General features: G+C 37.0%; 2 protein-coding genes and 1 pseudogene across 3 annotated transcripts; all 3 read right to left on the bottom strand.

The window, feature by feature from the left end:
- Nucleotides 1-2,669: 2,669 nt before the first annotated feature.
- Nucleotides 2,670-5,530, bottom strand: LOC103930557 (probable LRR receptor-like serine/threonine-protein kinase At3g47570). Its single transcript, XM_009339903.2, has 2 exons — nt 3,543-5,530; nt 2,670-3,338 (listed from the first exon to the last, which is right to left on the bottom strand). The coding sequence occupies exons 1-2, from the start codon at nt 5,527-5,529 to the stop codon at nt 2,917-2,919; spliced, it is 2,409 nt and encodes an 802-aa protein (XP_009338178.2). The 5' UTR covers nt 5,530; the 3' UTR covers nt 2,670-2,916.
- Nucleotides 5,531-6,927: 1,397 nt separating this feature from the next.
- LOC103942138 lies at nt 6,928-12,319 on the bottom strand (annotated as a pseudogene).
- Nucleotides 12,320-13,258: 939 nt separating this feature from the next.
- LOC125476921 lies at nt 13,259-14,386 on the bottom strand. 2 transcript variants are annotated; one of them, XM_048583563.1, is made up of 3 exons: nt 14,208-14,386; nt 13,760-13,890; nt 13,259-13,423 (listed from the first exon to the last, which is right to left on the bottom strand). In XM_048583563.1, exons 1-3 carry the CDS (start codon nt 14,250-14,252, stop codon nt 13,282-13,284), a joined length of 318 nt encoding a protein of 105 aa, XP_048439520.1. In that variant the 5' UTR covers nt 14,253-14,386; the 3' UTR covers nt 13,259-13,281. The 2 variants fall into 2 exon arrangements, with proteins under 2 accessions (XP_048439520.1, XP_048439521.1); XM_048583564.1 differs by having other exon boundaries at nt 13,364-13,670; nt 14,208-14,385.
- Between the last annotated feature and the right edge of the window lie 630 nt (nt 14,387-15,016).

Here is a 15,016-nt window from a genome sequence, read left to right as displayed (position 1 = left end):
CCAGCCAATGATGGTTGTGGTGGCTTCTATGTGGCACAAATATTAAAAAAAAAAACTCGTTTAGAAGTGATTTTCAAATAACTGAAAGCGTTTTAAGTGAAAATATTTTTGAAAACAGTTTTTAGTAAAAACACAAGTAAACCCTAAAAAAGTACTTCATGTACTTTTAGAATTCAAAAACATTGTGGTTTTTTTAAGCAAAATGGTCATTTGAGATTTAAAATCAATAAAAGTAATCCATGTGATTGTCAACCGGCAATTATTTTGGTTTTCTGTGCAAAATCTCAGGGAAATTGAAGAAACCAACAGTTCAAGTGGAAGGGTTGATTTGACAAAAATATCTGCAATTTAATTGAGATTTTTCACGAAATGACCATAATGATTGACGATGAGCAATTTTATGGACCATTTATATCGATTATAAATCATAGGGACCAAAGTGAGTAGTTATACCAATTTTAGAGACCATTTTAACTAAAAACCAAACATTTTCTCTAAAATCGCTTTCAATTGTATTAAAACAAATTTGTATCTTCTTATCACCTCAACAACTCAACAAGTCTCAATCTTTTATGCATGAAGTGGGAAATCCAATGAGGTTTGAAATTGTGCGGCGACCGACAATAAAACAATTTGTCAATTATTTATCCTCGTTCGTAAATTTGTGTGTTTCTGTTTGTTGTACACGTCAGAATGATTCATTGAAATATACATTTAACAACTCTAATGTACTAAAAATGTATTATACACATACGTGCGTATTGAAATATATGTTTTCCAATAATCTCACTCACGCAAATGATCTATGTTCTTAAGAAGAGATGTGAATAATATTTTTGTAAATTCACACTTATATGACTCTTCACATTCCATAGAGCTTGATCGAAATCTGAATGGTTCGATCATCTAACAAAGGTGTTCATTTGTAGACCATAAGTTTTGAATCACATAGTAATGGGGTCCTTTCTTTTGACTACCCTAATCTCGGGGGAAGGGATCGGACTCGGGAGCAAAGGGTAGGACACACAACGTAGCCAAAATCATTAAGCGGGGCGTACTCAATTGAGATTTTGAAAGATTTTTAAGAGTATAGCGTCGACTTACTGAGCAATCTTTAGCATGGAGTCCCCTTCAGTAGAAGATAAAAAGGAAATGCCAAGTTCATCTACTGAATCTTAAATCAGATATGAAATTGGATTAACAAAGCTCCAAGAACACCGAGGAGTTCAAACATCCATAGATGCATGCCACATACAAAGATTACGAGTGAGAATTATGGAAGTCATTAATTCCTTAACTAGACTAGCCACAGAATGAGAGTAGGTTGGAAACGTATCGAACGAGAAAGTACAACAGTCAAACATACAAGCAGCAACAAGCAAGTTTCCTAAGAAAAATACCTGATTAGAATATTGGCTAAGTCTCGATGATGAACAAAACAAAATGATTTCCAGAAGCTAAGCAAAACATGATCTGTTTTTGCAACCATGCACAAAAATAATAAAAGTGGTTTACTTTTGTCACACCAATTCATCAATGCAAAGTAGTTCATTGCCCCATAACTCCAATACCAAAAAAAACCCAAAAAATCCAAAAATTTTAATTTCTAATTACTCGGTCAACTTCTGGGTGCTTCCGATGTTTGCCTAATTCCCATCTCAGAAAACAAATTGTGGGAATTGCACATGCTGTGTAAATAGATGAAACGATTAATAAATTGAACAGAACAGGAACCCTAAAACAAGTAATCGAATGCGCATTCGGCTAGAAATTTGAGTTTTAGATGGAAATAATCAAAATACAGCAGTAGTTTTCTACATATGCGAAAACTAGAGAGGAAGAACGAGAAGCGAAAAGAGCAAAGCTTACTAAAGATAGCTGGAGAGGACTCGGATGAAGGGATGTTACTGTAACAGGGGATCAGAGCGATTGGGGGAGCTGGGCTTGGCTGACATAGGGGTAAATGGAGAGGTTTTGACTCACGGTAAAAACGAATTTCTACCACATTATCGTTAAATACTTGATCCACTTCCCTATTGATAATATCGTTTGTTTAAAAAAAATTCATATAACAAAATTTGTTTTTCTTATTTACCAATTATGTTGTAAAGGGGGACGACCTGTTATAATAAAATAAATTTATTTGCGGAAAACATAAAAGAATGGAATAATGGGTTTTTGAGGCATGCTATCGTATTTATCTGCCTATAAAATCAACTCGATCAAATGTTTTAGAAAGAACACGACACAATATAGAAATTCATGTAAGCGATATCAAGGCTAGAGAGAAGAAAAAAAAGTGAGAATTATCTTTATATTCCTATTATTTGACATAACAAAAGCCTAAAAACTAAATATGCAGTATCAATTTCAAGTTAAATCTTGACCATTCTTGTCTATCTCTTTGAGTGTTTGGACTTTGTTTTAGGAGTGTGCAAAACTTGGATAAACAATAGGCATAACGTCAGGCTTAACTGTATCCGCAAGGCTTATTCGCATATCCCTTTTGTACATTGTATGTCGGGGCAAATAGATTATGAACGGCAACATATTTATACGTGCCTTAAAACAATCTTTCATCCTTCGTCACAACCATAACCTACATGCTACCAAAAAAAAAAAATCCAACAAAACTTGTGTAGCACATGCAACCATCTGGGAAGAATATATGAGACTGAAATGTTATAAACTGCTTCAGCATTGAGTTTATCAGATTCTAAACAGGATAGACATAACCAAGACAATTACAAATAGCTCCACACAAATAAGATTTTGAAAGCTTCAAGTCATACAAATGAAAACTTCGTCCCTATAAAACAACCGCTAACATAAAAGAGGCAAGGTTCAAAACGATGGTAGGAAAGGTACAGAAAAACAAGAAAAGAAAAACCACAAGCAGCATATCTTTGCCATTGTTTAGCCTTCTTGAACTTTGAGGTACGAGTCTTTAATTGCACTCATTTTACCAACAACCATATTCAGAAGCATCCGCTCCCTTGGTGATACTGCACAGCAGGAAAGTCCTATCTGCATCACAGCAAACAAGCATTCCTCTACCTTTTTTGCTTTCACCATTCCATGATTGTTACGTCTGGGCAGCGCAGTCCTTTCGTATCTGTCATCGTTAACACTACCATCAGCTTCGAGGTCGAGGAGCAATGAAGGGTCAACAACGTCCATGACATGGTCGGGCAAACCCATGGCTGCGAATTTGTAAATGCTTAGACCTTCGATGAACATGTCATCAGTAGGTGTTTTTCCTGTGAACATTTCTAGCAAAAGTATCCCGTAGCTGTAAACATCTCCCTGTATGGAAACTTGGCCTCCCATGCCGTACTCTGCCATGACATACATATAGACAATAAGATGTCACATGCAATTGACTATTAAAATTGATATCTTATTTCAGATTAATGTTACTTGTTTCCAGGAGAAAGAATCAATAGTATATCTTTAATAAATAGAATTTAATTAATTGGTTTTTAGTAATAAGTTAATAATTAAGAACCGAAAAAATAAATTAGAATGATGGAAACTCATACCTGGAGGAATGTAACCTATAGAACCCTTTAGTTGCGATGACATTATTTGACTGAGAGAAGGATCATTTGATGCTTCCAAGAGGAACCTTGCTAAACCAAAGTCCCCAACATGGGCTACCATGTCTTCATCAAGAAGTACATTGCTCGGCTTTAGATCACAATGAACAATGGACGTTTCACAATGGTTGTGGAGGTAATCTAATGCAGAAGCAACATCAATGGCTATGTTCAATCTTTGCATAAAATTCAATCTCTTACTTGGAGATTGCTCCTCATCTCTAGGATGCAACCACGAGTCAAGACTTCCATTTGGCATGAACTCGAAGACTAGACTTTTGAAGTCTCTACCATGATTATCAATGCTCGAGCATGCAGTTATGATCTTGACAAGATTTCTGTGCCTGACACTTCTTAAAGCTTTGCATTCATCATTGAAACTCTTGGACGCTCCTTGTTGTTGAAGGTTTAATACCTTAATAGCAACTACCGTTCCATCGCTAGGAATTACCCCTTTATAAACAGAACCAAAACTTCCGGAACCAATCAAATTATCCACCAAGAAACCATTAGTCGATTCAACAAGTTGTGAGTAGGAAACACCAAATTTCCAATCCTTATAAGAACGTGAAGTTACAAGTCCATCTCTTGACTTTTTCAGCATTGAACGAGCACTGAAGAAGCATGATAGAGCAATTATGAATGCAAGTGCACAAGATATAGGGATGACCACTTTTGGGGGAAATGGTCCTCCAGATGAATGGTGTTTGTTTTTGTGGCATGTAGGTAGATGTAATTGTGGGATGCCACCACAGAGCCTATGATTTCCAAGAACTGAGGCACCACTGACATTTGAAAAAATTCCTTCTTTAGGCAACTCGCCTTCAAAATCATTATAAGAAAGATTGAGATACTTAAGTGCTCCAAGCTTGCCTAAGAAGTCAGGAATCTGCCCGGATAAGTTATTGCTTGAGATGTCAAGTTCTTCCAAGCCCTTTAAATCTTTAAGAGACTGAGGAATTGTTCCTTCAAATTTGTTGTCGTCCAAGTACAAGCCCCCCAAACTAGTACAACTGCTGATGGTGCTGGGGATTTCACCTGATAACTTGTTGTTTGATACATATAGCCATGTGAGATGCACCAGATCACCCACATTACTTGGCAGTGGACCAGTCAAATAATTTTCAGACAGGTCCAAAGAAATTGAAAGGGTTGAAAGCTCCATAAGCTTTTGAGGTATGCTGCCTGTTAGATTGTTATTATAAAGTGAAAGTAGTAACAGGTTCTGGCAATTTCCAAGACTTGGAGGTATACTTCCCTGAAAATTGTTTTTCTCCATGTAGAGCCCTATCAATGAAGTCATATTACCAAGGGACGATGGAATTGGCCCGGAAAATTTGTTATCATACAAATACAGTTTCCCTATCTTCTTGAGCTTCCCAATTTCTTCAGGGACAACACCCGCCAAATAGTTCCCAGCCATCTCTAGAACAATGAGGTTTATCAGATTTCCGATGCCGTTTGGGAAGCTTCCATGTAACATATTCTTCCCCATAACAAGAACTTGTAGTTGGGTCGAAAGGTTGGCTATGGATCTCGGGATTTCTCCTCCAAAACGATTATCGTTAAGACCCAAAATTTCAAGACTAGTACAATTAGTCAAGAAATTGAGAAAACTCAAATCACCTAGTTTTCCATTTCCCAGTCGATTGACTACAAAGTTTAGCCAAATTAAGCTTCGCAAGCTTCCGAGACTTTCTCCAGGGACTGTCCCCGTGAAGTCATTTTTAGCAAAATCAATCAGCTGAAGTCTAGAAGCATTTGACAATGATAGAGGAATATTTCCTGTGAAATTGTTTATATCACAGTAAAATTTTACGAGATTAGGAAGCAGGATGCCGAGATTTGGTGGTAGCTCTCCATGGAAATTGTTTCCAGCAACACCGAACCTGTTTATGGAAGAAATATTATAAATTGAAGAAGGGAGCATACCAGACAAATGATTGTCCGCAACTATGAATATTTCCAAGGTTGTTATATGCCCGAGCTCATTTGGTATGTTTCCTTGAAAATTGTTGCTGCCAAGTCTAAGACTCCTCAAAGAAGAAAAATTTCCTATCCAACCTGGGATGGTTCCACTGAGATTATTTTTTCCAAGTTGTAGAACAGTCAAACTCAACCATGAACTGAGTTGGCGTGGAATTGACCCAATAATCTTATTGGATAAAAGATCCAAAAATCTGAGTTGTGTACAGTGGGACATATTAGTCGGAAGTTTCCCGCCGAAAGAATTGAAAGACAGGTTGAGACTTTCCAAGGTCCGCAGTCGACCCAATTCTTGAGGAATTTCACCATGAAAGTTGTTGATTCCCAAGCTTATTTCAATTAGACGAGTAAGATTCCCAATGGAAGGTGGAATGGAGCCTACCAATTGTTTATCTTGCAGGTCCAGAATCAAGACTCTTTGGGTGGCACGGTGGCATGTAATGCCTACCCAACTGCAGAAGTGGATGGAATGATTCCACGAGCTCATGACACTGAGGGGATCTTCAGTTATTCTTTTCTTGAAGTCTAGCAAAGCCAAGCGATCAGATTCGTTTCCAAGCAGGGTAGGGCTAGGAAATGCTGCAGATTCCGGACATGTGCTCATCATGCATAAGACTAAGAGAAAGAAGCCATGCAGGAATTTCAACAAAACCAGATTACGAATAGTACGTGAATGCTCCACCATCGTTCAAAGAGAAATGGAAAACCAGAAAACCAAAGTTTAATTTGCACAGAAGCACAAAAGAGAAGAAATCCTATCACATGTAAGAAAATACACTTGAGATTGGATGGCCACAGAAATTAAGATAGACCAACTTAGTAGCTAGCGCACACAAATTAGGAAATCTTATCGCATGTAAGAAAAAGCACTTGAGATTGGATGGCCACAGAAATTAAGATAGACCAACTTAGTTAGCCAACAGAAATTAAGAAATCTTATCACATGTAAGAAAAAAACACTTGAGATTGGTTGGCCACAGATATTAAGATAGACCAACTTAGTCCACAGCTTAGAAGGAAAGGAAGAGTCAGACCAACTTAGTCCACAAGAGTCTGATCCTTGTCATCCCCCTAGAAAGTTTTCAATCAAAGTTTGTATAGAACTAGGTTTTACACGAGAGAACAATTGGCGATAGGACAGATTTTCTCGTACTGCTTTTTATATTTATTTCTAGTCAGGGTTTGCAAAGTTAACAACGATCAAGAAGAGATGAGTTTAACTGGCATCAGTAAATACAAAAGGGCATTGTAAGTATTCCGTCCAGTTGAAATCATGTTAGATTTGGAGTAAATTCAGAGCGATTTCGATTTGTTTGGATTGCATAAGATTATCAAAACAATGTCTAAAGGAGTGTACCATATCCAATTGTACTGCCATTTGAACTCGTGGCCAAATGTACTAAGTAATTTATCGGCTGCAACTGGAAACAGTAAAACAAGTTTACCATTTTAACCACAAGTCACTTGTAAATATTAGCTACGAAATTACAAGGCTTGCAACACAGTAACTCTACGGTTTGAATGAACGAGTTCAGAATAATGTTACACTAGTCTGCACAAGCGAGGTCTCAAACAGAATTACCTTCCGTTAGCTTTAACGGCTGCCGCACCTCCAGCAGTCACTCCAGCACAAAGAACAGAAGACATATACTGTTGGGCATTTCGACCCGCTGCAAGTTGGATTCGAAATTTCTCAGGTCTTAGTGAATATTGAATAGAACTCGCACCTGAGAACAAAGTTCCATGTGCTAAGATTTCAGGCAAAACCAAATAATAGTAATACCTTGTTGAAGTGTGACGGATGTCAATGTCAACCCTCCAATTAGCAAAGCTGATGCCACCGGTAGATACTGCAATGTTTGTTCTCACTTAAAACTTGACCATAGATTCAGTGAAGGCATTTTAAAAGTGGCACAAGTTACCTACATTCGCGGCCAACTAATGATGATTACATGCCAAGCTGGCCAATCAAACATCAAGTTTGCTAGAATTGAATTTTACTTCTCCTTTCATTACTAAAAGCATATCCATTAAATATCGCTCGTATTTGCTAAAGTAGGCATGATTTCTTACTAAATTTACTTTCAAGAGATGCAATTGAACCATCAGGGTACTCCCCAAACCATCATAAACTAAAATATTGAGGTTCCGAGAAGATGAACCAATATTTTATTATCCTACCTGGGATCTGTATAACTGATAACAAAGGGATATATAAAACCAGACAAGGAATTCAGGAACTTCAATTTCTTTGAAAGATTCATTGTACGTACAGAAAAAGATTCAGCACGGGATGGTGAAATATCCCTTCTAACTGCATGGTGGCCACTGATAAGATCCATAGCATCCTGAACAAATTTGAAACTTATTTTAAGCAAGTATATATACATGGAAGTCACTTGCTTTCATGCAGATGAGGAATATTCTATTTGCCAAAGAGAGGCAGTTTACCTGCCGAATGCCATCCTGAAAGTTATTCAAAAAATATCTTGAAAGAGCACTCATCCCATCTTTAATTATTCCTCCAAATGTCTGCTTCCCTTATCTGCGGTAATATGGATCCAGAATATGATTCGAAAAAAAAGGACATATATACATAATTACATTATATATGTGTGTATATATATATATCTATACACACACACATAGAGTCCATGATTCAAGTCATACTATACAGTTGAATTTACCTAACCAGGTCCCCTTTAAGGGCATATGTCCCTGCGTAGTCGAGGCTTATCTCGTCACCTTGCTCCGCCCACACCAAAGACCCGGAATTGAGAATAAGTATAACAACTTATTATAGACATCGTTTGATCATTTATGAAAGATAGGATACATGACACGAATAATTCCATACATGCTCTAAATGTTTGGTAGTCTTCAGCAAACATAGAAATGCTTTCAGAAGAATCCAGCACTCCAGTCCTCTGCAACTGTGCATCTAGAGACTTCTGGGCCAAGCAACTCTACAAAATAAAGATGCAGTAAACAATTGAATGTCAAATCTCAGTTTACTCATGCAATGGCATATGGTATATCATATTGGCACAAATTATTAAGATCAATCACACTAGGTAATTTTCTTAGAAACCTGAGTAACATTTGTTCAATCAAGGCGATCAATGCAGTTCTTCTCCTCAAGTATATTGCCCTTCGCATCTACAAGGAAGTATCTGCTCAGCTGGAACAGTTTTGATTAAAAACAGTATTACATATACCCAGCATACCTGGATTTTGGCATACTTAATTCAATCAGATATTACGCTTTCATTACACTTGCTTTTCAAATGGCTCTGAGATCTGCTCGTATAGAACCTTTAGGTTTTCAAAGTTTGAGTTACCACATACATGTTGAAAGTCAAATGAAACGTATCTGCTACAAAAACACTAGTAAGTTGAGAACAAAATCTCATTTCTGACATTGTTCCCAATGCCAACCAATAGAACTGACTTCATTTTAAGCAACCTCGAAAACAAAAAAGGAATCCACTTGAAGTGGGAAAATGATTCAGTTGGGAGCCAACATAGTTGCATACATAAGTATGCAAATTGTCACCTCATGTTTGGTAGATTTTGCATTTCAGCAGAAAATGCCGTGCTTAGTTGACCTTCATCACCATGCTACAAATAACAATAAATGGAAAGCTTATAACAACTGGAAATATATGAAACAACATATACTTTGCATACAATTAAAAAAACAGTAAAACTTGTGTAGCACAAGCAATCAGCTGGGACGAGTTATAGACACCATTGCTTATTTAGTGAATCCCAGAGCCACAAAAAGGTGAGCATGTCGTACAAACACAATTTGAAGGAAAAAAATTGCAAACTTTTCAGCTTAACGTAAAGGTGAACCAGTGTGCAAGGATTGTTAAATTCAAAGTAAAAAGTTAAAAAGAGAAGAAACCCTTACTTTATCAGTTAGGTCTATTGCCATTGTCTCTCCATATCTTTGGGAAAGATCAAAAAAAGGTGCTCCGCAACATTTGACTGTAAGTAGATTGGGAAAATTCAGAAACTACTCTAACAAGAACTGTACCATGAAGCCAGAAATGAGTAAAAAGGGATGGATTTGCATCTCTGGCAACAAATTACTCTCTGCTCATGAGTAATAATCCTAAGTTGTGGTTTATAGCTCATGTCAACAATTTGCTACCAAAGAAGCAGAATTGAACCTCGAATCTGAAAAACATATCAAAAGTATTATGGAAGGTTTTTATTCAGAAAAAGGGAATAGATAAATAAATCTTCTTGAATAAAATTTTTGACAAAACTTCCAATCTATTATCAGTCTTAAGGGTTAATAGTGAAACAGCGTCTGCATATTTAGAAAGTATAGTATTGAAAAAGTTCTCTAAATGTATAAAAGTTGGCAAAAACCAATCTATCCTTGCTAAACTGTACAAAAGTTTCATCTATGTGAGGGGCAGTCCATAAACCTCAGAAAAGAATGACAAAGTTCTACAATTATGATATTTCTCACATCAACAAGGAGCGCAGAATGTGAAGAAAGTTGAGGTTCCACCATAAAACCAATTCGCAATATGGGGATTAGCCCAATTTACTTATAAGCTCATGCAAGGTCCCTCCTCCCATCAATATGGGATTCATTCTCAACAGAATATACTTTTCTCAAATGTTTAATCCTCGGCCAACTTAGTTGATCACATGTACAATGACACCATGATATAAGCTAATGTCCTATTTAGGCAAAGAAACATAATAGTAACTAAAAATACTCCGATACAATAATACCTCAGCACACATTTCTTTTCTGAACCTTCATATGAGAATTACCTGCAATAATGAGGGCTGGAAACCTTCAATCTCCACCAACTGCTCACTTTCAAAAAAATTAGCAACATCTCCATCAAGGTTGGCTCCTCTTCTCCACATTCTTGTCCCTACGAGACCACATTACAGTGTTTCATGTTTAAGTCCTTCAAAACATGCAGATACGGACACAAAAGTGACTACAAGAATCAATCATCTCTATAAGATTGTGCCTAGATGCCGGGTACACCTCCTTGAGACTATCGTAAGTGTGGCAGATAAGCCTTTAGCTTTAGCTGTGCAGTCTGGAAGCTTAAATGTAGGTCACGGAACACCATAACATATTACTCACCTAAACTCTGAATCTCAATCTTAGAGAGAGAGGGAGAGAGAGAGAGAGGGACATACACATAAGAAATCAGTAAATTCAGGATATTTCCTTGTACTAGAGGAATAATGAACCCATCAAGCTGCTATGAGAAAATTAATGAGCATTAGCAATAAAATTTGTGCGCGAAGAACTGACGACTTTTGGAAATGCTGTTCTTCCTTAAAGATATACATTAAGTGGTGGTAAGCGAGAAAATACTTTAAATTGTTTAACTAATTATGACCTCAAAGATGGAAAATCTAACCTTATACTTGATAAGTTGGTCCAAAAGATTTCTGTTCCAAACAAATCGAGGATCAGCCTGAAAACACAAATGATTTCTGTTCCAAACAAATCGAGGGTCAGCCTGAAAACACAAATAATGTTAAAAACTACCAAGCAATTACTAGTCATAGATCATAATGTGTAAAGTAAACATTTGATAGGAGCTAAAATGGCATTAAGAGAAAAAACTGATAAACATCCATATGATATGGTGTGTCAGTTGACTCGATACTCATGCTTTCTCGTCTTCTAGTGCTGACAAAAAAATCCTTTCGATAAAGGGGAAGGGAGAATCTCTTGACAACCAAAAAATTGCACAAAGGATGGCATGTTTTCAAGGATATGAACTGAGAAGGCATCTTTATTGAGCTGATACTTTCACCTTGAGAACAAAAGATAAGTATAGTGCACAAAAACACAGAAGTTGGCAAATCCTTAGGGCGGTTTTCCTTTCTTTCCCCATTAACCCTCTGAATTGGAAAGAGTTGAGGATGCCTAGTAAACTAAACGCGTGGACAATATATATGCTTATATGCACCTGATGTATATAACATGAATCACTTTTAAGAACTAATCAGGTCCCGATAAACCCAATATTCCAAATTTCCAACTAACCTGCTTCCATATTGGTTTGGCCATCCATCCTTCCACTAACTTACATCTTCTTTGAAAGCTGGTAGAAATGATCAATTATATATGATTAAATAAAGAAATACAACACTTTACCGAATAGATACATAAATAGACATAAGAATTTACTTTAGTGTTATATCAGTCTTGTACGAGAAGTACAGCCCCGGAGTTGATTGGACTGTTTTCAACAGAGCCATGAAGTACGCCTCATCCTTTTTCTGCACAAACACATCACAAAATTAAAACATCCCAAGTCACTCTCAAACTCGCTAACGAATGAAAAGAATCAAAACCCTTACCTCCTGAGCAGTTGAATTCTTCATACCCTCGTTGTAGGACAGAAACCTCATCGAGGTCACTCGATAAACAGGGAAGCCGAGATAAGTCCCAACTTCCGTCCGCGAAGTTATTACAAGAGCATAATTTCCTGCACCAAACACATCAATTCAGCAAACAAACACCATTCCCTGGAAATATAGCCATTCAATCCACAGATTTATACAATACAACGGAAAAAAGTTACACATTTTCGTTTCGAAATACTCCAAAGCGAGTAAAAGCAAGCAATTGACTTACTTGTAAGCAATCTGATCGTTCCCGCCACTCCGTATATCGTCGAGGTTTTGTTTGGGGCTACCCGGATGACGAGAGATTTTTCCAGTGTTATCATGTCTCACTGTTTAAACGGTGAGATATTAATGTTAAAAAGTTAATAACTTAAAAAATAAAATTTCTCATCATTTACATAAAAATATGCGGTGGTATACCATTTATATTTCCGTCATAATTAAAAATTTCTCCTAGATGACGGGTTACAAGGTCTACACCGATTGCGAGCAGTAAGGATCCTTAGCCGAAGATCTGGAGAGGATCTTATCCCTTCTTATCACCTAAACAACTCAACAAGTCTCTCATTTTTTATATACACGAAGCGAAAAATCCAAGAAGGTTTGAACTTGTGTCACGACCAACAATAAAACTATTCATCCCCATAAGTAAATTCATGTGCTTTTGTTTCTGGTACACGTCGGAATAATTTGTTGAAATTTATATATACTGAAGCGGAATGAGAAAAACACTGTTCATAAGCAACAGTGTTTTGACATTTTTGCCCTTATTTTAATGTTTATGTGTTCCTACTTTTTGTGCTTTGACAGTGAAATTCCCAAATTGCACACATGGCATGCTAGGGAGATTTGCAGCACCGCTTCATTCCTCTCATCTGCACCGTTTCCTTCCTCTTCCACTCCGAATTGATACGGAAAATGACTTTTCTTTGGCATTCGCTATTGGCCTCCATCCTTTCTGTGTATGTTTTCGCTGGATGAGCCTTGTTTTCCTTTTTCGATCTTATTGATTTTTTCTTTTCTTTTTCCCATTTGGGCTAAATAGTTCTCAAACTTCCGAGCGATTGTCGATAATCGTTGTTGTTGTGAATAAATTTGGTCAATGACTTGCTAAAACACCAATTCTCCATAGCCGGAGCATTATTAGATGAAGCTTTGTGGAAGAAAAAAATAAATAAATAAAGGGATAGACAGGGCACTATTAGATGACCAATGTCGATAATCGTTGTTATATAAATATATCATTCAAAAAAAAAAAAAAAAAAGTTTCACCCTAAACACTTTTCTATTGATACTTCATCCTTGTAACTAAACAAGGGGAATGAATGGTGCACACAGAAACCTCAATGTATTTGTAAGGCAGTTGCTTCGGGGATATAAAGAGTCCTTCAATACCATCACCACCGATCACTTTAATCCTCCCATGCCTACCAAACAAATAAGAATCAAAACAACAATGTGATTTGTGTGATGCAGGGATATCATATCTCCAAATAGATGTACGTAATATCATGCCTTCATTGCAGTATCTACAAGCATGCTTCACCAAATATGCATGTGTATTTTGCCATTCAAAAGTTCTGGGACCACAGAAACGAATAGCAATTCCGAGAAATGTGGAACAGCAATGCTTTGCAGCAAGATACCTCATTAACCACACGACAGTGCGCAATGCTAAGTAGATTGGTTTTTGATCAATTCGCACAACGAAAACAGCATAAACAAAAAAGAAGAAAGAAGAGAGTAGGTGCATTTTAACTCACATTGTTCCAATGGCCAAAAGGCGCTGAATCGGGTCGAAAGCAAGAATGGAGGCCGTGGATGGGATGCCATAGTGAACTGCAACTCGCAGGTCCAAGTCTTCCGCCGTCAAACTCCCGTATGGCAAATTATGCTGAAACCAACAATTTCCAATACAAAATCCCAATTTAAGAAAAATGGGTAAGAGGCTCCAAATTCATACAATCCAAGTATTCGAGCATAAAAATACACAGAAATGAATAAAAAATAATCATAAAAAATAATCCATTGATGCAATATCCAGTTTTCCAGGACACTAACAAGATAAAGCATCGGAATTTAATCCACCCCAACAAAAAAGAAACGGAATTTTAATCAAAAAAACGCAAATTACGAAGCTAAACTGAAAAATTCGAAAAAAAAATGACAGAAAAAAGTGGCGGCGATCGAATGCTTGGAATACGACTTTACCTGAGAGTTGTTTATGGCTTTCTGCAAAAGCCGCTTGGCGAACATTGCGAATTCGAATTTGCAGCTGAAATCTTTGGCTTTCTGCAAAAGCAGCTGGATTGGACTAGCGGAGGAGACTTTCTATGTTTGTTTCAGTCAGTGATCATACCGATGGCGCTCCTGCTCTTAAGAGCTGTAATAATTTCGAATTAGTCAATGACAAAAATTGAAATTAAATGAACAAAATAAATAAAAAGGTGCTTAGCCGTTGTTTATGGGGTTTGTATCCTCTGCAGTCGCGATTATTTTTCATATTCGGTACGCAGTCGGCAATCCCTTCGTTAGAAGCGAAGGCAAAACGGAGACGTTTTTGGCATGTTTGCTTGCATTTTGCACCATTTGGTTGACACAAGCCATTACAAATGCAGTAGATAAAAGTAGACATCACCAAAAGCCGTCACGGAAAGCAAAAGAAAGCATTAGCAATATCTTCTTGTTTTCTTTTCATACAAGTAATTTTTTTTTAAGTTGAATTGTAATTTAATTTGATCTGCAAAAAAGCACTCGACTGCGTACAAGGAGCACATTTATTTTACTCAAAGTGGTTATGCTTAAGTCTACAAAACATAACTCGTCATATATCAACAACTTATTCTCATTAGAGCAAATTTTATAAAAGAAACCAAACTGAACCAAATCTATTACCTGGTTGGAATCACCAATTGATGGGTTATTGTGCCCACTTCTAGAGCTACTTTGAAGTAGGGGTGGTAGTGGGTCGTGTCGAGGTACTAATCATTTGGGACATTATTCGACTCCTAAAAAAGAAA

Source organism: the organism of the source record quoted next, unplaced genomic scaffold (genome assembly GCF_019419815.1).
Source record: "Pyrus x bretschneideri cultivar Hongxiangsu unplaced genomic scaffold, Pyrus_bretschneideri_v1 Contig2, whole genome shotgun sequence".
Taxonomy (NCBI): domain Eukaryota; kingdom Viridiplantae; phylum Streptophyta; class Magnoliopsida; order Rosales; family Rosaceae; genus Pyrus; species Pyrus x bretschneideri.
This window is presented reverse-complemented; position numbering and strand designations above follow the sequence as displayed.

Coding starts and splice junctions, on each gene's coding strand:
- LOC103930557 (XM_009339903.2), bottom strand. CDS start 5,529: ATGCTCCCTTCTTCAATTTATAATATTTCTTCCATAAACAGGTTCGGT. Junction 3,339..3,542: donor TATAGGTTACATTCCTCCAG/GTATGAGTTTCC, acceptor ATGTCATGGCAG/AGTACGGCATGGGAGGCCAA.
- LOC125476921 (XM_048583563.1), bottom strand. CDS start 14,252: ATGTTCGCCAAGCGGCTTTTGCAGAAAGCCATAAACAACTCTCAG. Junction 13,891..14,207: donor AAGCCATAAACAACTCTCAG/GTAAAGTCGTAT, acceptor TGTTGGTTTCAG/CATAATTTGCCATACGGGAG. Junction 13,424..13,759: donor CTTTTGGCCATTGGAACAAT/GTGAGTTAAAAT, acceptor TTTGTTTGGTAG/GCATGGGAGGATTAAAGTGA.